Source organism: Mauremys mutica, chromosome 2, assembly GCF_020497125.1.
Source record: "Mauremys mutica isolate MM-2020 ecotype Southern chromosome 2, ASM2049712v1, whole genome shotgun sequence".
NCBI classification, from domain to species: Eukaryota; Metazoa; Chordata; order Testudines; family Geoemydidae; genus Mauremys; species Mauremys mutica.
In genome coordinates, this window is record NC_059073.1 from 32,147,713 (window position 1) to 32,168,281 (window position 20,569).

Below are 20,569 nucleotides of genomic sequence, written 5' to 3' on the forward strand. Positions count from 1 at the left end.
CCTTTTGGAATACAATTATTATCTTGCTTCAAGTGTGAAAATTTGTGTGTTTACAAGAAATCATAGATCCTCAACTTCTTCGGAGGTTTTTTTTTTTAATAGCCTTTTTCACTCGGCTATTGATTACAATTCTTGAATGTTAGACACTTTATACCTACATTACTTGATGTTTAGCTTTATTTATTTATTTATTTCGCTGTTTAGCTATTTATCTCATTGATAAATGTTGCTTTGCACAGACCTCTCCACAAATCAATATTATTGTTAATTTGCATAATTTCTTGTGCTGGTGTCAGGCATGATGCCTTGGGGCTGAAATCTAGAGAAAATGTGTTGAGCAAACAAAGCAAATGACATAGAAGAATATCTAGCAGAATCCCCGAACTTCTCAATGTAATACATTGTCGTGTCTGCAGTGACTGGTATGCCAAAGATGCAAAACCATAAAAGAAAAAAGAATTTACAGGATTTATTGACCTCACTGTTAAAATTACAGCGTTCGTTGTATTTTGCTGCAGCAATGCAAATTTTTCTCAGATGAACAGCATATTTGACAGGCAAAATACTGAAAAACCTTTACACTGTATGAACAAATTCCTGGGATGCAGCAGTGTATGACAAATATTAGTATCTATTTCTAGAATTCTTTGAATATAAGGTTGTTTCTGGTTTACATGAGTTGAATCCTCTTTTTTACAGAATGTGAAAAAATATAATGTTTGAACTATTCCTATTTTCTATAAAGCGTAGTACATTTATTCCAGATCACACAACTGCACATGAGCAGTTGGACAGATTGTCTGATTGCATCCCAGATGCCAAAGAAATGTCTGATAATTTTGACAGTGGTTAGCAAAATAATTTACAGGAGATTTCTTTTTCTTTAAAATTAACATTAATTTAGTGAAAGTAAAAGACCAATGCACATGTTCCTGTATTTGGTTAGTGCCAAAAATAATGTTCTACCCTTTATTCTACTTTGCAACTAATGGTTCCAGCAGAAAGGAAAACCACATAAAATCCACTTAAGTGCCAAGAGTTATAAATAAAAGAGGAATATAAATAAACAGTTTTTCATTATTTTAAACTTATGAGCAAATTCTCCATTCAGGGCTGGCCCTATTGTACTTTTGAGGTTATATGTATTTCTGATTTAGTTGTCTAACCGCTTGTCAGATCTAACGGTACATAAGTTGGTGAGAGAGAGGCCTGGTATTGGTTCTGTATGTGCAGTACATGTTAAACTGCAGTCCCTTCTGCCAGTCTCTGGTTGTTCTCCATAGGGAAGCTACATGTTCAAGATGGAACCCCATGTACGTGACAAAAGCACAGATCATGAGAGCAAGGTTTGCATTCTGAAGAAAAGTTCACAATATCCTGGCCAGATGGAGAAAAGCAGTTTTGCTCACTTCTGCTTTTTGGTGATCTAACAGCAAATAGGAATCTAACCTGACCTTAACTTACAAATGATGGCAGAACAATCTTAATGAGAGACAGAAAGAACCTCCAACAACATGTTTTGTTCTTTCTCTGACCCTTCATGATCACCTCAGTCTTTTCAGGATGAAATCTCAGTCAGCTTACCCTCTTCCATAAAGCTGAACAAAAATGGAAGACTAGACACTGATTAATAGTTGGATAGATTTCCGTGTGATGAGATGGCTTTGTGTGCAGAAGCCAAACAGATGCTTCCATTAAAACAATTATTACCTAGCCTTCCTTAAGGAAGGTGTTTACTGTCTACATCAGCAAAGGACTCACTGCTACTCCACTTGATTTCAGTAGCCAGAAATGTAAGGATTTGATTTATCGCTGTGCTGATTGGTGCTTAGATTCAACAATGATAGGGACTACGTTAAGACCGAGATAGTGGGTTTTTTCCCTTCTAGCTTAATTGTAAATTAGTTGTAAGTATACTTGTCCATTTTTGGAAAGCACTCTGAGATTCAAGGATGAAAATTATTATTAAATTATTAGGTATAACACAATTTTTGTGTTCATAGATTATGTCGTAAATGAGATGAAATTGAGAGGACAGCCAAGTCCAGAATGTCTAGGAATGCTAGTCATATAGCAATGTGAACTATGGCTTTTTAATTCTTTAAAAATACATTAATAAAATGAAGTTTAATTATCCTAATGAGTTAAAGCAGTATTATGAATCAACATTGCTTAATTGCTTACATTGCTTTTCCTATGATGGATCAAAATGAAAATGATTCTGTATGATTGAACTGATTTTCATTTCCTCTGAAGAAAGGAAAACAATGGAGCAGTCACATTTATTTTAGTATCTTTCTCTATTTGCCTTACAAAATTACTTTACAAATCTAGTCTGCTTCATACAAGGGCATAGACCAAGGACTCAGAAGACCTAGGTTCCATTTCTTGTTCTGCCACAGACTTCCTGTGATACCTTGGGCAAATCATTCTCAGTTCCTCATCTGTAAAATGAGGATAGTAGTACTTCTGTAAGTCACAGAAGTGTTGTGAGGATAAATACATAAAAGATCATGAGGAACTCAGATACAATGGTGAATAGAGCCAGATATATACCTAAATAGATATAATACAGTGCAACTGAAAAATAACTTTGCCTTCACTACTAAGGCAATTTTATTTTTTGGTGTGAAGGCCTACCTGGATGTTTCTTAGAGGTTTATTCCTCTCAGGAATGTAAGGGAGGCCTAGCCTAGTGACAGCTCTGTGCATTGTCATATGGGAGATTTAGGTTTTTTTTCTCTTATTTTTCCATTTCAAAATCATCTGAGATTCCTTTGGTGATAAAGTGTTTAGCACCTGCATGGGAAGAAGTTTTTTATTACACTGATTCCTCTTTTTTTGTTAAGATCAGCATTTACAAAGTCCATAGTTTCCAATGAGGTGTGCTTGTTTGAGCATGTTTTTTGTTTTTTTTATTCACTGATTCTCAAAATACAATAAGCCACAATGGGTCTTCCAGTCATTAGTGCAAATTAGTGAGGTTTTATTGTAGCATATGTGTTTGAAATAATAAGAAATCGCAAAATGTAAGGAAGTTTTAATGTCTGAGAGTCAAGCCAAGTATTTTCAACATCCTAAACTATTTTTACACTGGTAGTCATCACATCTGAGAAATCAGTCACTCCTGAAAGAACACTACTGTTTCTGAAATTGTGACAACACGGGATTGATCAGCAGTGATCAGTAAAGGATTAACATTATTCTAAAAGTTCCACTTTTAGGGCCAGATTGTGCTATCTAGCTACTGCCCTCAACTAGGGGATGAAAACAAAGCTGCTCCTGGAGCAACTCCGGAAGGAATTATGCACCAGGAAGCACAGTCCTTTGCAGAGCTCCGAGCAGCACATCACCCTTCTTCTCTAAACACCGCACTCACTGGCTCTCAATTTTGTTCTAGTGCCAATTCAAGACTTTGGTATGGCTCTTCAGAACCACCAATAGGTAGTGACCCAGCTTCAACAGACATCCTCTCTATCCATGATCTGACAATACAGTTATTCCCCCTCTGAGACAATACAGCTAACAAATCCCAGGGCACAGCTCATGAAAGCCAGAGATAAACAAGTCTCAATCATGATGAGTTGATTGTTGAATAGTCCATTAGAGGATATTAGACTAAGCCAAAGTTTCAACAATTGTGAAGCTAGCTACACTACCTATTCTACATCATTCCACCATAGCTACTGTTCATACAAATAAACAAAAAACCTACCAGCACTTCCTGGAACTTGGAAAGGGTAAAACGAAACTAATGTCCACTTTGGACATCATCATGAAGATCCTATTTACCTCATTGAATGCTTAGATGCTATGGTAAGAAGCACTTCAGAAAACTTCAGGTATTCCTATTAGAAAATTATTCGACAGTAATGGTGTATTCATCAAAATCGTAATGTACATTTCACAAGATGAGCAGCATTATTTAGATGCAGTGAAACATCTGCCATTTCAAGTCTGTCACCAGTTTCAGTAAGTACAGTTCTATCAGTAACATTGTGTGTTAAATTGATGGGGTTATTTCAAGGGGAAACTACTACATCAACATCAGGTTTGTGTGTGACACTTTATTAAAACTCAGAAAGATAGGAATTAGCCTCTTGAGACTCAAAGGTAGTTATAGTAATGTTGTTGGTTTTTTTCCTCATGGGCAAAAATTTCCATTTTTACACATACAAGATTTATGTTCACTGAATGCTTGGAAAGCGATAGACCATATATGACTTTCATGGGTCTCATATTGCATGTGGGTCTTTGTTTACTCATAATGTTATTCCTATCACTGCTCTAATTTACAGTGTTTTCTGTGGAAAGAAAGCATGCTTAGATAGTATGCAGGGTTTCTAAATAAATGTGGAATCTAAAGAAAATATTTTCTTTAGGAAATAGTGTTTTAATCAGAAAATATACACATTAAGTAAAATATTTCCTAATTTAATGTATTATATTTAACACTATGAAATAACACTTTAAAATATTAAAATATCAGCACCTCAAAGCTTAGTCCTACAAATGTACATCTTTACTCTGAATGGCTGTGGCTTGGTAATTTCTGCTATCTTCTCTTTGCACTCTATATGCTTTTTCTCTCCTCTTTTCTGATTCCAAGCCCTCTCTCATCCGATCTCTCTGATTCTCTATCTTTATCTCTAGTTTTGCTCTTCTGGGTCCCCACTATCTTTTTACCTTAAGATTCAGCATTTAGTATAATCCACATATGTCAGTTTGGTCTGCTCCTGATAACAGAGTCGATAAGAGATACAGAATTTTCTTTATGACTGATCTCATATACTGTATACAGTGAAATGACTGAATATGCTAGGTAGAAATCTGCTTCTTCAACAAACTGAGGGAGTCTTTCACTTTTAAAACACTATTGTACAAAGGAGAAAACAGGATTAGTTAAAGAGCTCACTCAAGGAGATTGCTGGTGCCTGTAATTAAGCTAGTTTGGCATTTTTCCCCATGCAGCAAATGTGAGTTACAAAACCAGGAATGGATCTAATGGTTTTTGCAATACTCAACCCAGATTATACCATTTTGATGACCCAAACTTTAGTTTTATAGATAGATAGATAGATAGATAGATAGATAGATATAGATATATAATTTTTATATATAATATTTTCACCCAATAAAGATAATCTTACAACTCATTTATGATCCTTGAAATGATCAAATCTCAGACAGAGATTAGATGCTAGGCTGTATAAATCATGTGATCAGCTATACACGACTTGTGAAGACAGACAAATAGTATATGAAGGATGCAAGTTATATTAAGAAATCTGAAATGCCAAATGGGAAAAAAGGACTAATAAAAGTATATTAACACCTGAATTTAAAGTCCCTGCCACACAGAGGCTGCTGAAGTGAAGAAGAGATTCAGAATTGGTTTCTTAGCAAAAGAAACAGCATTGTGTGCTATCGGTTCTTCTCTGCCCCCCCCCCCTTCCTTTATAAAAATAACAATACTTCGCATTTATACAATTCTTTTCAGCTGTTGATTTTAAAGTATCTTACAAAAAATGAGAAAGCATTGTTATTCCCATTTTACAAGTGGGGAAATTGAAATGTGGAAAGTTTATTGCAATGGTCCCCAAACATTTTACCTCATGCCCCCCTCCATATCCCTTTCCACCCCTCACCCCCCCAAGCCCAGACTGGGAGCAGGGCTTCAGCTCAGGGGGTGGGGAGGGCGTGGATAGGGGTAAAGGGGCCGAGGCTGGGGCCAGCAGCCAGGTCCAGGGCCAAGAGCAGAGCTGGTGGGTTGCGCTCCTTCCCTGGCCCCAGCTGCGCCTCCCCTGAACTTTCCTCCATTCCCTTCTAGGGGGGTGCATCCCACAGTTTGGGGACCTCTGGTTTACTATAAGTGTCTTGCTCAAGGTCACAGAGCACATCAGTGGGAGAGCCAGGAAACGAATCAGATCTCTAGAGTCTCAGTCTAGTATCCTATCCATAGGATCTTGCTACTCCTGTTATTCTTCTCTTCCATACTGCATCATCATTCATCATTCTCTGCAATCTGAAAGGATAGCTAGAGGGTTACTGAACTATAACTCTCATTTTCTCCCCAACCCCAGATACCTGTAAAAGGACAGATTAATGAGCCATACACCTCCCAAGGTTTAGTTCCTTTGAAAATTTAGAACCCATGAAGTCTGTGTGGTCTTAAAATATACACTAATAAATTACTAATCCCTCTTCACAAGTATATTCATGTTGTGGCATGATACGTAAAGCATCTGAGACAAGATATTACTTATCACAAAGAGGTAAATAACATGTTGTTTGTTGTTTCTTTTAATTCAGCAATATCTTGTGGAATTCCTAAAGCTCCATTAAATGGTGGAATCTTAACTACAGATTACTTAGTTGGCACCCGTGTTACTTACTTTTGCAATGATGGGTATAGACTATCATCCAAGGAGCTTACTACTGCAGTCTGCCAGCCAGATGGTACATGGAGCAATCATAATAAAACACCTCGTTGTGTAGGTATGTAGCATTGAGAAATTCTCTCTAAGAACTTTCCTGTATTTTATTTTCATTAATCAAAAGGAGCTCTGTTTCAAATTATTTAAGAGTTCTGTTTTGGGCTAATTAATACAGTGAGCCATTTGAGTGAGCCATTTGAGTACCTTAAACTTAAACTTGAGTACCTTAAACTTGTATTGCAAACTGCTGTGAGAGTTGGAAAATAAATGCATTATAGAATGCATTAAAGTTAATAACTCAATTCCAAGTCCCTGGCATTCCTGCTTCAGAAGCTGGCTGGAGCCTCATGGCCAAGTCAGAATCTAAGGTCACGGAGTCTTAAGCAGATCTTCGACTCACCTAATCACTTTCTGCCTGGTCCTCAGGGACAACTGTGTAGCACCAATACAGATTGCAACCCCCCCACCCCCATGCTAAAGACCCCACATCACCTAGACTCCAGGAGATGACACTGAGGAGGAAATGCACATGTAATTCCCCAGGGACATGTGGATACTTCTCTGGCTATAAATTAGCTATGAAAATCCAAATGGGCCACCATGCTGAAGCAGAAATCTCAGCCTAGGAAAGGCAAGGTGTCCATCCAGATGTGGATCGTTCCCCATCCTATGGAGTTTTGGAAAGGGGGAAAGATGGGTGCCTCTAGAGACACAAATATGTACCCAGCAAGGTAAATTTAAGAACCTTTCCTGATATCTTTGTCACTCAGGAAAAGGGGATCAGCAGCAAGAGAAGGCTTCTTGTGAGGCTTGGGGATCTAGAGTGCAAAACCCTGCAGAGCCTGGAGTAACTGTGGTGCTCCCTCACCATGCTGGGCCTGGGGATGGCAGGCGGTTAGGCAGTTGGTGCGGTACTCTCATTTGTTGTGTGGAGAAAGAACATAGGATCCAGAGATGGGGAAAAAGTTCCTTTCGCCAAGAAAGATCCAATGCGCTAATGACCACATACATAAGGATTACAGCTCAGCCCTATGCAGGTTATGAAATCAGACACGGACTCCAAATAGAAAGCTGTTATGGTTAAAATTTGACACTGAATTCATAGGAACAAATATTCTTTATTTCATATTCTTGTTAACTTGTACTTCCTGAGCCACAAATACTGGTCTCATAGTGATTTTTTTGTTGATTTGTTTTTTTTTGTAAGTTGTTACATGTCCAAGCATCAATTCCTTTACTCTGGAACATGGGAGATGGCGAATAGTGAATGGCTCACATTATGAGTACAAAACAAAAGTTGTTTTTAGCTGCGATCCAGGCTATTATGGTTTGGGACCAGCATCCATTGAGTGTCTTGCTAATGGAACATGGAGTTGGAGAAATGAGAGGCCTTACTGCCAAAGTGAGTATACATTGTGTGTAAACCTTCCTTGTAGGTGGCACATAGAAAAATATTTTCCCCCAGTCTAGTGGAAGAGCAGAACTCTTCCTGTGACAGAATTCCCTGGATAGGCCCAAGGCCAATCTTTGTAAAGTAATATACATTATTGTTAATGAAAATCAAGATGATTACATTTATAGTAATAGGGCTGTGCACACCCAACTGTCCTCTTGAGGTGTCTGTCACTAGTACAGGTACACAGAGGGGGATGAACAGAGCAAAAGGTTTCTCTCCACCCTACCCTACACACCTCGTGCAAGGATCAGACACAATAGCTTTCTGTCCTAGTGAAGTATAGGGACTGTTCTCTCCTAGAGCCAGCAGTGGTACAAGCCACCCCCAAAAGGTCAAGAACTCTGACTAGGTGCACGAGGAGCATGATACAACAGCAGAGAAGTAGGAAGGGATTTTTCTTTAGGAGCTTCCTTGTGTTGTTGAGGATCTGCATCATCTTTACCACAAGCTGGTATCCTAATGGCATCACCTGGTCGCATAGGCTTTCAGAGAGAGAAGTAGTGAACATGAAATATAATGGAGACAGGTACTTCTAAGAAAGGAGGCTAAAATATGTAATCGTGTGTGGCTAAATATAGGCACCTATGAGAATCAGGCCACTTTTATAAAGGAGCTTTATGTCCCCATGCAGGGACGGCTCCAGGCACCAGCGCAGCAAGCGCATGCCTGCGGTGGCAAGTCAGGCAGCCTTCGATGGCGGTTCTGCAGGAGGTCCGCCAGTCGTGCGGTTTCGGTGGTAATTTGGCGGCGGGTACGTCAAAGGTGCATGATCGGGGCGGACCTCCCGCAGAAATGTTGCCGAAGGTTGCCTGACTGCCGTGCTTGGGGCGGCAGAAAACATAGAACTGCCCCTGCCCCCATGTCTGCAAGGTTTGGACTTATATCATTATCTGAGGACTACACAACCGGTATTTCATTGTTTTCCCCTCTAAAGAACCAAATAACTACCATTCTTCTGGAAAGAGGGCCAAAATTAATGTTTATGGGTGCATGTACATATAAAATCCCTAACAAAATGTACAGATAAACTCGTATGCAATATTTCTAATAATCCCTATTTAGGAGAGAACACAACTACAACTATTAATAGACAAAAGACTCCAAAGTACAGTTTAAGATATTTAATAATTTAGATATTTAATAATTAAAATTATTTTCATCTTCTTGGAAATTCCAGACGTAATTTGGAGGGAGGGAGTTCCCTCATCCCAAATGGGAGTTCTTTTAAAATAATTTAGGCCTCTCTTTGTTGAAATATTGTATGTAAATCCTGCTTTGACTCTTCCAGAGAGAAAGTAGTAATTCATCATCACTTTGGAGTGCTATGTACAACAAAATCCAATCCTTCCGTATTGTACTAAGGCCTCATTCATCTAACAGTACACCTAAAATTGTTCAGAGTAGCACTGAAGTTAATTTTCCTAATTGCACTATTTCTATTTATTTACTTTTTTTAAAAGAGAAAACATTGTCTTCTTCTAAATCAGAAAATTCCCTGGATTGTGACTAAAATAATGGATTTACTGAACATAATTCAGCCAATATTAAAACTCTGTGTTTTATAAATGCTAAGGAATGTGATGTACAATGACGTACAAGATACAAATTATATTATATATCCTCTGTCCAAAGAAACTCAAATGTACTGTTTTACAAAAATAACAACAAAGTGAGCATAGAAACATTTATATTTCATTCACAAAAACTAGATAATTAAATATCAATGATTTTTCTTGATTACAATATTCCAACCGGTTTAAAAAAAATAATTTTACAGTGATCGTTTAAAATATTTTTCAAATGTTGAGCGAGAGTCCTCATGGCATATTCTTTATTTTACACACAGATTTCTGTATCCATTTTTCCCAGAGATGAGAATAGACTACCCTCCAGTGTTTATTTTAACCAGTCGAAAATGTGTATTAAATGTTTTTAGGGCGATGCTCAATACAAAATATGTATTTTTTTTCCTTAAAGTTATTTCTTGTGGAGAACTTCCTGTACCTCCCAATGGGAATAAGATTGGAACTCAAATCACATATGGATCTACAGCTATATTTACTTGTGATTCTGGATTCATGCTAGTTGGCTCTACTGTAAGGGAATGTCTTTCTTCTGGACTCTGGAGTGGAACTGAAACCAGATGCTTAGGTATGGAAACTATAATAATGGCCTGTCTGCCTTCTTTTACAACCTTTCTTTAGCAGACATCAGCAAGCGGGCCAAGTCAACAAGGGCCTCTTCTTCCATGTACAGAACTCTTATGACTGTGATTAGTCCTATTTTTTCTTAACAATAGATATTTATGGGGGGGGGGGGAATCTACAGTCCAATTAGTGTTTATTGATTCTGTCCATCCCTATGCTTTACTACAAGAGTCTCAAGTTTAAACTAAAGGACCTAAATGTACCTACATTCCTGTTAATGGACCTAGATATCCAGAAAAGCAGCAAAGAGTCCTGTGGCACCTTATAGACTAACAGATGTATTGGAGCATGAGCTTTCATGGGTGAATACCCACTTCGTTGGATGCATGTGACGGATGCATGCATCCGACGAAGTGGGTATTCACCCACGAAAGCTCATGCTCCAATATGTCTGTTAGTCTATAAGGTGCCACAGGACTCTTTGCTGCTTTTACAGATCCAGACTAACACGGCTACCCTTCTGATACTAGATATCCATGTCTCTTTCAAAATCTACTTCCGAACCCCCCACATTGTGAGCACAGTTGAGATGCTTTTTGAGGGTTTCTTCTGTGCTCAGTGGAATAATTTCAAGGACCCATTTCAGTGAATTATGATTCAGCATGTTTTGTACTTGATTATTTTGTTGACTTTATTAGGACTGCATGCAATTAACATTTTCTTTTCAACTGAGGTCAAAGTGATGATAGTCCCATTTTCTCTTATTATCCTTGAGGTAGTAGGTGAGGAATATTAAAATATCCATAAAGTGGGATTTTCATAACTATCCAGACTAGCATCCTTCTGTAAAAATGCAGTACATTTAAGGCCTGGGCCAGCATACCAGTGAGAGGATTTTCCTTGTGTACAGTTTGCTGATATATTTGTACACTATTTTTTTTTCCTTTGCGATAGCTGTGTTTCTGTAGCTCAGATTTTCTTCCTGTGCCAGTCTTCAGCTAAGACATCTCTAGGCTTCACATGATTCATGGATGAGCAAAAGAGTTACCTGTATATCCATAAATCTTTAGTAGACATTTTTTTTTGTTGACTCATAGTATAGGGGAATGTGTTATTTTTATTTGTGTTTCCTTTCGGTTTAATATGCACAGCACTTGACAGAGAAGAAAGAGGATGCCATTATTTGATAAATGTTTGTTTTTCTTTAAATTAAAAAATATGATGAGGCAGAATATTTAAAAACTAAAAGCCATATGTACCCATACCATGTGTAGATTCAAAATCTACTGAATTTTTCTTCCAAAATTACCTGCTTGTTTATTAAGGTCACAGCTATTATAGATTTGGAGAAATGAGAAATGATTATGAGAGAATCATTAGTCTCAAAAATGCTAACTTCCTAGAAAAGCTTAGAAAAGCTTGGCTATTACTTTTGCAGAGCATCTTGAACAGATTCTTTTTAATCAATTTAAACAAAACAACTTCTTGCCAAGTAAGGTAGTAAGTATTTTAAGTCCGACTTTTATTTAACTTTTCTTAATTTTTGCCTGTAGAAACATAGGACATTACTAATAATGAGCTTGGAAATATTAATAGGTTATACAATCTATAATGAAAACTTGAAAGGGATAACCTGAGTTGACCAGTCTTATATGAAATATGCAGTGATGCTTTTTTCCCTGAGTTGTATTTGTTATTGTTAAGTGACAACATTTTAATATCCAATAGTAATAAGCTACTGACAAGGGGTATGAAAAGAACAGTATCAAAACAGTTTAGAGTAATCAGAAAAGTAATAGCTGAGTCAGAGTAACACGAGCACCAGAGTATGTTCTCAAATGAATATCTTAAAAACTTTAATTCTGTCAATGGTACTTTTTCAAAGGAGGAGGGACAAAATTTTACTGATAGAAACGGCAGACTGGGCACAACGTTACTGTAAAATTTGACAATTGTAACAGAAGCTGGTGATAGGAAAAATAAATAAAATGGAGACAAGTAACACTCACTCAACTTTGTTGTTCTCAGAGCAGTGCTCCTGCTGGCTGCTTTTCGAATTGCATATGTTTGGGAGCAAAGTGGGAGTTTTTTCTTCAAAAAACTGTGATAGGTTGGTTCCCCAGCATGCTTCTATATTTCCTTCGCCAGAGAGTAATTTGGTGTTGACTGATGGGACTGTGGTGCTGAGGATTTATTGAAGGACAGGTATTTGATTAATTAAGTGGGAAAGATAGTAAACAGATGGTTTTGGAGAGAATGGAAAAAAATAGAGGGAGGCAAATAGTGAGCTATGATAGTCCCATAAGGCAAAAAGAGAGAAGAAGGTAAAGGGAAGGTTGGCCAAGAAAACAAAATATGGTTATGGACATGGACATGGGCAAAAGAAGACAGAACACAGTAGAGAAAAAAATGAGCTGATATAAAAGAGAACAGTAAATAGGAAACTGAACTTTTCAATCTCACAGACAAGGCATAACAAACAACAGTGTCTGGAAGTTGACGTTAGAAATAATAATACATTGAAATGATTGGTTTCAGAGTGGTAGCTGTGTTAGTCTGTATCAGCAAAAAGAACAAGGAGTACTTGTGGCACCTTAGAGACTAACAAAGTTATTTGAGCTAAAACCCACTTCATCGGATGCATGCAGTGGAAAATACAGTAGGAAGACGTATATACACAGAGGACATGAAAAAATGGGTGTTGCCATACTAATTATAACAAGAGTAATCAGTTAAGGTGGGCTATTATCAGCAGGAGAAAAGAAAAACTTTTGTAGGGATAATCAGGATGGCCCATTTCCAACAGTTGACAAGAGAGTATGAGTAACAGTAGGGGGAGAAATTAGCATGGGGAAATAGGTGTTACTTTGTGTAATGACCCATCCACTCCCAGTCTTTATTCAAGCGTAATTTAATGATGTCCAGTTTGCAAATTAATTCCAATTCTGCAGTTTCTTGTTGAAGTCTGTTTTTGAAGTTTTTTTGTTGGGAATATTGTGACTTTGAGTTCTGTAATCAAGTGACCAGGGAAGTTGAAGTGTTCTCCGACTCGTTTTTGAATGTTGTAATTCTTGACGTCTGATTTGTGTCCATTTATTATTTTGCGTAGAGACTGTCCAATTTGGCCAATGTACATGGCAGAGGGGCGTTGCTGGCACATGATGGCATATATCATATTGGTAGATGTGCAGGTGAATGAGCCTCTGATAGTGTGGCTGATGTGATTAGGTCCTATGATGGTGTCCCCTGAATAGATATGTGGACAGAGTTGGCAAGGGACTTTGTTGCAAGGATAGGTTCCTGGGTTAGTCTTTTTGTTGTGTGGTGTGTGGTTGCTGGTAAGTATTTGCTTCAGGTTGGGGGGCTGGCCTGTCTCCCAAGATCTGTGAGTGTGATGGTTGTAGATCCTTGATGATGCGCTGGAGAGGTTTTAGTTGGGGGCTGAAGGTAACGGCTAGTGGCATTCTGTTACTTTCTTTGTTGGGCCTGTCCTGTAGTAGGTGACTTCTGGGTACTCTTCTGGCTCTGTCAACATGTTTCTTCAGGCAGAGAGTAATTAAACATTGGATCAGTTTACCAGTTGTGGTGGTGGTGGTCTCACTGTTGCTTGGAGTCTTCTAAATGAGATTAGACATTTTTTTTCCTAAAAAGTATGTTTTAATCCAGTTTTGGGTTGGATGGTCATGGTAGTAGTTTCTGACCATGTAATCTATCAACTGTCCCCTTCCTTCATCAGCCATGGGGAGAACAGAATTGCCTGTATTACACTCAACATGCTCAAAACACTTGCAGCTCTGCATTAAGACAAAGACAATAATCAAATCTCATGCTTCAAGGCTCCAGTGGTCATCTGCAGAGGTCACAGAGGATTTTTTTCTCTAGCACACAGTTGGCCAGATGTATTCTGGGTTTGTTTGTTTGTTTGTTTGTTTTTTGCCTTCATCTTGAAGCATCGTAGATTGCACACAGATGGAAATGGGACACTGGATGGAGTGAATCAGTGCTGTGAGGTGGCACAGAGAACTTTCTTTCTTAGATGCCTGGTTGGTGTCTTTTACTCACATGTTCATGGTCAAACTGATCACCAGATTTGGGGTTGGGAAGGAATTATTCTCCAGATCATATTGGGAGAGGCCTTGGGCTTTTCACCTTACTCTCCTGCTGGCATCATCTGTGTATATCTCACATAATAAATTCCATTGCTATTGCCTGGGCTTCAGGCATTGGTGGCACCTGGATCTCTCCTGTTCTCTGGCAGTGGCACTCAGCAGTTTAGTCTCCTGAGCACTGAAATGCTTTAGACTCACTAAAGTCATTGGGCTCAATATAGGAACATCTGGGTGAAATTTAATCAGCTGTAATACAGAGGAGGTCAGACTAGGTGATCTGCTAGTTCCCTCTGGCCTTAAACTTTGTGAAACTGAGAGTGCAGTGGGAGGGAGAGTAATAGGGAGTAGCTAATTCACTGTGGAATGGAAAGAGGTAAGTGAGCTGGGAGTAACTAAACTGGTTGAGGTGGAGACAGGAATGACAGGTGGGAAGAGTGAGAGAAGGGAGAAACAAAGGTTGGGCTAGTTTCTCCATTACCTTACCTCTTGCATAGTCTTTTAAACTTGTGCCAAGTGGCTATGAATCATTGCCAGATCAGACTGGTGGTCTTTTACACCCACCTTACACAGGGGAAAGGCCCCAATTCAGGAAAACATTCCTTTTCAGCAAAGTTTCCATGGAATGCAATGTAACTTATGCACATGCTTTGCTGAATATGGATGGATATGAGCTCAAGCTTAAGTGGTTCCCTAAATTGTTGCCCAAATTACTAGAAATGATACTAGTAATGGAAAATCGGGCCACTGGATAGGGAAGAGAGAAATAATAAAGTTTTTAATGGGGAAAAGCTACAGGGAAATTTTGGGAAGATGGGGCAGAACTGAGGAGTTAGTCTACATTTGTTGGTTTGTTCATAAAACATAATTAGCTCATGGCAAGCAAGTCTAGTATTATAAACAAGTACCAGGTAGGTTTCCTCTTTTAAAATATAAATGCTTGATTGTTTATTTATTTATTTCCTCTTTTTTTGTGGGAGATGGATAAACTTTTCTTTTTGTCTGTGTGGGAATAGTTATCATATACTCTTTTCTTTGTATTTCAGACTTAGTATTCTATTTTCATATTTACTTCTTTATAATTTTATATTTAATACTTGTCACTGAAAAAAAATAAATAAAAATAAAACATTCAGGCCTTGTCTACACTACAAGACTATTTCGAATCAACTTAGTTCGAATTTGTGGATTCGACCTTATGAAGTCGAATTTGTGTATCCATACTAAATACACTAATTCGAATTTCTGAGTCCACATTCACGGGGCCAGCGTCGACTTTGGAAGCGGTGCACTGTGGGAAGCTATCCCACAGTTCCCGCACTCCCCGCTGCCCATTGGAATGCTGGGTAGAGCTCGCAATGCCTGCTGGGGGAAAAATGTGTCGAGGGTGGTTTTGAGTAACTGTCATCATTCAACCGTCACTCACAAACGCCCTCCCTCCCTGAAAGCGCCGGCGGGAAATCTGTTCGCGCACTTTTCTGGTCGGTTACAGCGCGGACGCCACAGCACTGCGAGCATGGAGCCCACTGCGATCATCGCTGCACTTATGGCCGTTGTCAACTCCTCGCACCTTATCGTCCACCTGTGCAACAGTCAGCTACTGAGAAATCGGGCGAGGAGGCTCCGGCAGCGCGGTGAGGAGAGTGGCGCAGACCTCTCAGAAAGCAGGGTACGCCGGGCAGTGGAGATCATGGTGGCAATGGGTCAAGTTCATGCTGTGGAACGGCGATTCTGGGCCCGGGAAACAAGCACGGACTGGTGGGACCGCATAGTGCTGCAGGTCTGGGATGACACAGAGTGGCTGCGAAACTTCAGGATGCGTAAGGGCACTTTCCTTGAACTCTGTGACTTGCTGGCCCCTGCCCTGAAGCGCCAGGACACCCGGATGCGAGCAGCCCTGAGTGTGCAGAAGCGAGTGGCCATAGCCCTCTGGAAACTTGCCACGCCAGACAGCTACCGGTCAGTAGCGAACCACTTTGGCGTGGGCAAATCTACCGTGGGGGTTGCTGTGATGCAAGTAGCCCACGCAATCGTTGAGCAACTGCTCTCAAAGGTAGTGAACCTGGGAAACGTTCAGGTCATCATAGACGGCTTCGCCGCGATGGGATTCCCAAACTGCGGTGGGGCTATAGATGGGACTCACATCCCTATCCTGGCACCGGCCCACCAGGCCAGCGAGTACATTAACCGAAAGGGCTACTTTTCCATGGTGCTGCAAGGACTAGTGGACCATAGGGGACGTTTTACCAACATCAACGTCGGGTGGGCGGGCAAGGTTCATGACGCGCGTGTGTTCAGGAGCTCTGGTCTCTTTAGACTCCTCCAGGCAGGTACTTTCTTCCCGGACCACAAAATAACGGTTGGGGATGTGCAGATGCCTACAGTGATCCTCGGGGACCCAGCCTACCCGCTAATGCCCTGGCTCATGAAGCCCTATACAGGCGCCCTGGACAGTGAGAAGGAACTCTTCAACTACCGGCTAAGCAAGTGCAGAATGGTGGTGGAGTGTGCTTTCGGACGTCTCAAGGGGAGATGGCGGAGCTTACTCACTCGCTCGGACATCAGCGAAAAGAATATCCCCGTAGTTATTGCTGCTTGCTGTGTGCTGCACAATCTGTGTGAGAGCAAGGGCGAGGCCTTTTTGTCCGGATGGGAGGTTGAGGCAAATCGCCTGGCTGCAGTTTACGCTCAGCCAGACACCCGTGCCGAGAGAATATCCCAGCGGGAAGCGCTCTGTATCCGGGAGGCTTTGAAAGCAAGTTTCCTCGGAGATCAGGGTAACCTATGACTCTCCACTTGCTTTCAAGAGAAACTGACCCTGGGCCTGTGTCAGTTTGTGTCGATTTGGATCTGCGGTTACATGCCTTGTTCTCCAAGTTTCCCCCACTTCCAACGCACGTTTTTAAGCAAAGTAATTGTTACACTCATTATTAATAAATCTTTCTTTTACTTTGCATTTCTGTTCTGGTGTTGAGACATGGACGCATACTGTGCTGGGCACGGTGTGCACTGACGTACAGACCGCTTCCTCCATAGAGGACTGACATCCTCCTGCTCCTACATAGGTCTCTGGGGTGGGGGACGGATGACAGTGGTTCTGCATGAAGGGGAGGGTTTGCAGGAAGGGGCGAGTGGTGCCTTCTTTGCATAGGGGTTTGGATGACGGCAGTGGGCTGCGGGTTTCTGCGTGGGAAGGGGTGATGGGTGTGGGAGAAGGGTGACTATCTGTCCGTGGATGAGGGCTCTTGTTGGGGCTCAGGGCAGCGGATAGGCTCGTGGATCCGTTGCAAGTGCATCGTAAGGGCAGCCTGCCTTCACAGTAATGGCGTGACAGGCGCTAGGACCCTGGACAATTATACACATTACGAAATGAACAGGGGCAGCATACACAACACAGAATGACCCTGGTGCCTACTGACTGCAGTGTGTGTGTGCCCCGCAGTTGATCCTTTCCCCAAGTCTGTACCCTGGTACTGTAGGCTATACCGTGCAAGTATGAAACCCCTGTCCACCCTATACACCGAAAAATCCTCTGACAGGAAAGACATGACGGAAACAGTGATTAACAGCAAACAGCTTTTATTAATCTAATAAACAGTGGGGGGATGAACCTTGGATTTGGGACTGGCTGAGCCTATAAGGGAAGCACTTCTACAAATTTCTAACGTGAGAAGTGCGGGGTACACGGCCGCTCTGCTCTGGTTCAGTGACAGTTCTCACGTCCTCTACCACCCCTCCATCTTGTACTTTTGGGTGAGGGGGGGCCAGGACTTCTTGGCTGGTGAGGGCGATTGCAGAGACACTGCAGGGGGGCCCTGTCCTCCAGCCTGCGGTCCTGCAGGACATCAACAAGGCGACGAAGCGTGTCCGTTTGTTCCTTCATGAGACCAAGTAGCGTTTGGGTGGTCTGCTGGTCTTCCTGCCGCCACCTATCCTCACATTCCATGAGTGTGCGATGCTGCTCACATAGGGTCTCCCTCCAGTGTTTCTGCTCTGCAGCCTCTGCTCGGGAGCAGACCATCAGTTCAGCGAACATGTCGTCCCTAGTCTTCTTCTTTCGCCGTCTAATCATTGCCAGTCTCTGCGAGGGGGATGCCGGGGCAGTCCGGGAAGGACCCGAAGCTGTGTGATGGGGAAAGTTAGTGATTTCCTTGTACAGATACATTTTCGCGAACAGTGAACACCGTCTAGTCAATTTCCATGAAGAAGACCGTACCGGACAACAAGTGTCACGTGGTCTCCAGAGAAGCACAACATTTTGGCCTACGCTCTGATTGGCTGCGCCATTGCACAGGAGAGCGGAGAAGTCGGGAGAGAGAGCAGAATCCCTCTAGCAGAGAGTCCTGGTAAGCCTTACAGTACATTATGCTTATCAGTTAACGGATAGCTGTGCCGTCGTGCTAACGGCAATCTGGAAATCAGATACTATGACCCTTTTGCAGCCACTCCCGACACTGCAGGGGAAAGATCAATGTATGCTTTTCCTGTGTGGCCTACAGCATGTGGCTGCTAAGCGCGGGGCTTTGTTATGCAAAGTATAAGTAAACCATTAAGAACAGTAACTATTCGCTAATTGCCCTAATTAGATGCAGCACTTCAGTAACGAGATTACCCTGAGGCGTGTCTCTCGAGTGCAGAAAGAAAGGATGTTAAGGGAAGCACTTCACCGACCGGGACCCTACGCGGCCATGCTGGTAGAGGCGATGGTTCCCCTGTATCTGAGGATGTCGTGGCGTGGAAGAGTGAGCTTCACCGGAGGACCAAATAGGGCACCTCTTCCTCGAAACCTCCTGCGGAGGGTATTTGAGGAACTGTTTGAAGCATTTGTGGAATTGTCCATGGAGGACTATTGTTCCATCCCAATCTGTGTAGACCTACTGTTAGTTTAGTTTCCCTTTAAAAACTTTTAGATATAGTATTTATAGATAGAATTTATATTTTTGGTATACATGTTTTCGAGCAAATAAATATTTTCTTGTTTATACGACTTACCGCCTGATCCTTCCCCTGACTCTGAGTCCGGGTTCACGGCCGGTGAGGGTTGGTAGGGGATCTCTGTGAGGGTGAGGAACAGATCCTGGCTGTCAGGGAAAGCGGCATTGTGTTCGCTGTCGCCTGCGCCTTCCTCCACGGACCCTTCGTCGTCTTGCCCATCGGCGAACATCGAGTAGGAACTGTCCTGGCTCACTATGCCATCCACTGAGTCCACGGTCAGTGGTGGGACAGTGGTGGCAGACCCACCGAGAATGGCATGCAGTGCCTCGTAGAAGCGGCATGTCTGGGGCTGTGCTCCGGAGCGTCCGTTTGCCGCTCTGACTTTTTGATAGCCTTGCCTCAGGTCCTTGACTTTCACGCGGCACTGCATCGCATCCCGGCTGTATCCTTTCTGTGTCATGGCTTGGGAGACCTTCTCGAAGGTCTTTGCATTACGCTTGTTGGAGCGCAGCTCCGACAGCACGGACTCCTCGCCCCACACAGCGATCAGATCCTGGACTTCCCGGTCTGTCCATGCTGGGGATCTCTTTCTATTCTTGCATTGGGCTGACTCCTCTGCTGGAGAGCTCTGCATCGTTGCAGGTGCCGCGGAGCTCGCCCCGATGTCAAAGCAAGAAATGAGATTCTAACTGTCCAGACAGGAAAAGGATTTCAAATTTTCCCGGGTCATTTCCTCTGTGGCTGCCAGAACATCCAAGCTCGGACTGCTGTCCAGAGCGTCAACAGAGTGGTGCACTGTGGGATAGCTCCCGGAGCTACTAAGTTCGATTTGCATCCACACCTAGCCTAATTCGAGCTAGCAAGTGCGAATTTAGCGTTACTCCACCTGTCGGGGTGGAGTACCAAATTCGAACTAAGGAGCCCCCTAGTTCGAATTAAATGGCTTCCTGGTGTGGACGGTTGAGCGATTAGTTCGAATTAACGCTGCTAAATTCGATTTAAGATCCTAGTGTAGACCAGGCCTCAGTAAATTGCACCTGGTATTTCAAAAATCTCCCAATCACTGTTTAATCCTTTCCCCCTCCTTAGAGGTCCCAGAGCCTCCCCGCTTTTGTTTGCCAAGCTGCAATGCTACTCACACTCAGACAACTACAACTGTACTTCCATTGCCCAGCTATGCTGGAAGATGGACAGGAGCCACTGGATGTGATTTAATTAGGCTGCAACTTTAGTCTTAAATGTCTGTGAGTACCCAACAGATACAAATATACAATGCAGGTAATTCCATAATCATTTCAATATATACCTATGGGGCTTCAGTCTGCCATGTCCCTTACCCATCCTGGTCCCCAGCCATCCTGCTTCTGGGTTCTCACCATCTGCCCCCCTCGAATGAAGGTTAAGGAGGGACTCTGAAGAGGGAGGATAGCTCCCTGCCATACCAGTCATAGTGCTGAACCCCTCCTCCCCTGTTTTCACTCCTTTAAA

General features: G+C 41.8%; 1 protein-coding gene across 3 annotated transcripts in view; it reads left to right on the plus strand.

The window, feature by feature from the left end:
* CSMD3 (CUB and Sushi multiple domains 3) overlaps nt 1–20,569 on the plus strand; it is a 1,155,643-nt gene that overhangs the window by 1,027,857 nt on the left and 107,217 nt on the right. For 2 of the 3 annotated variants that reach the window (XM_045006341.1, XM_045006343.1), the window contains 3 exons: nt 6,313–6,498; nt 7,645–7,839; nt 9,871–10,044. In XM_045006341.1, coding sequence (XP_044862276.1) covers nt 6,313–6,498; nt 7,645–7,839; nt 9,871–10,044 — 555 coding nt within the window. The remainder of the gene's footprint in view (nt 1–6,312; nt 6,499–7,644; nt 7,840–9,870; nt 10,045–20,569) is intronic. The other variant, XM_045006342.1, reaches the window with a different exon arrangement.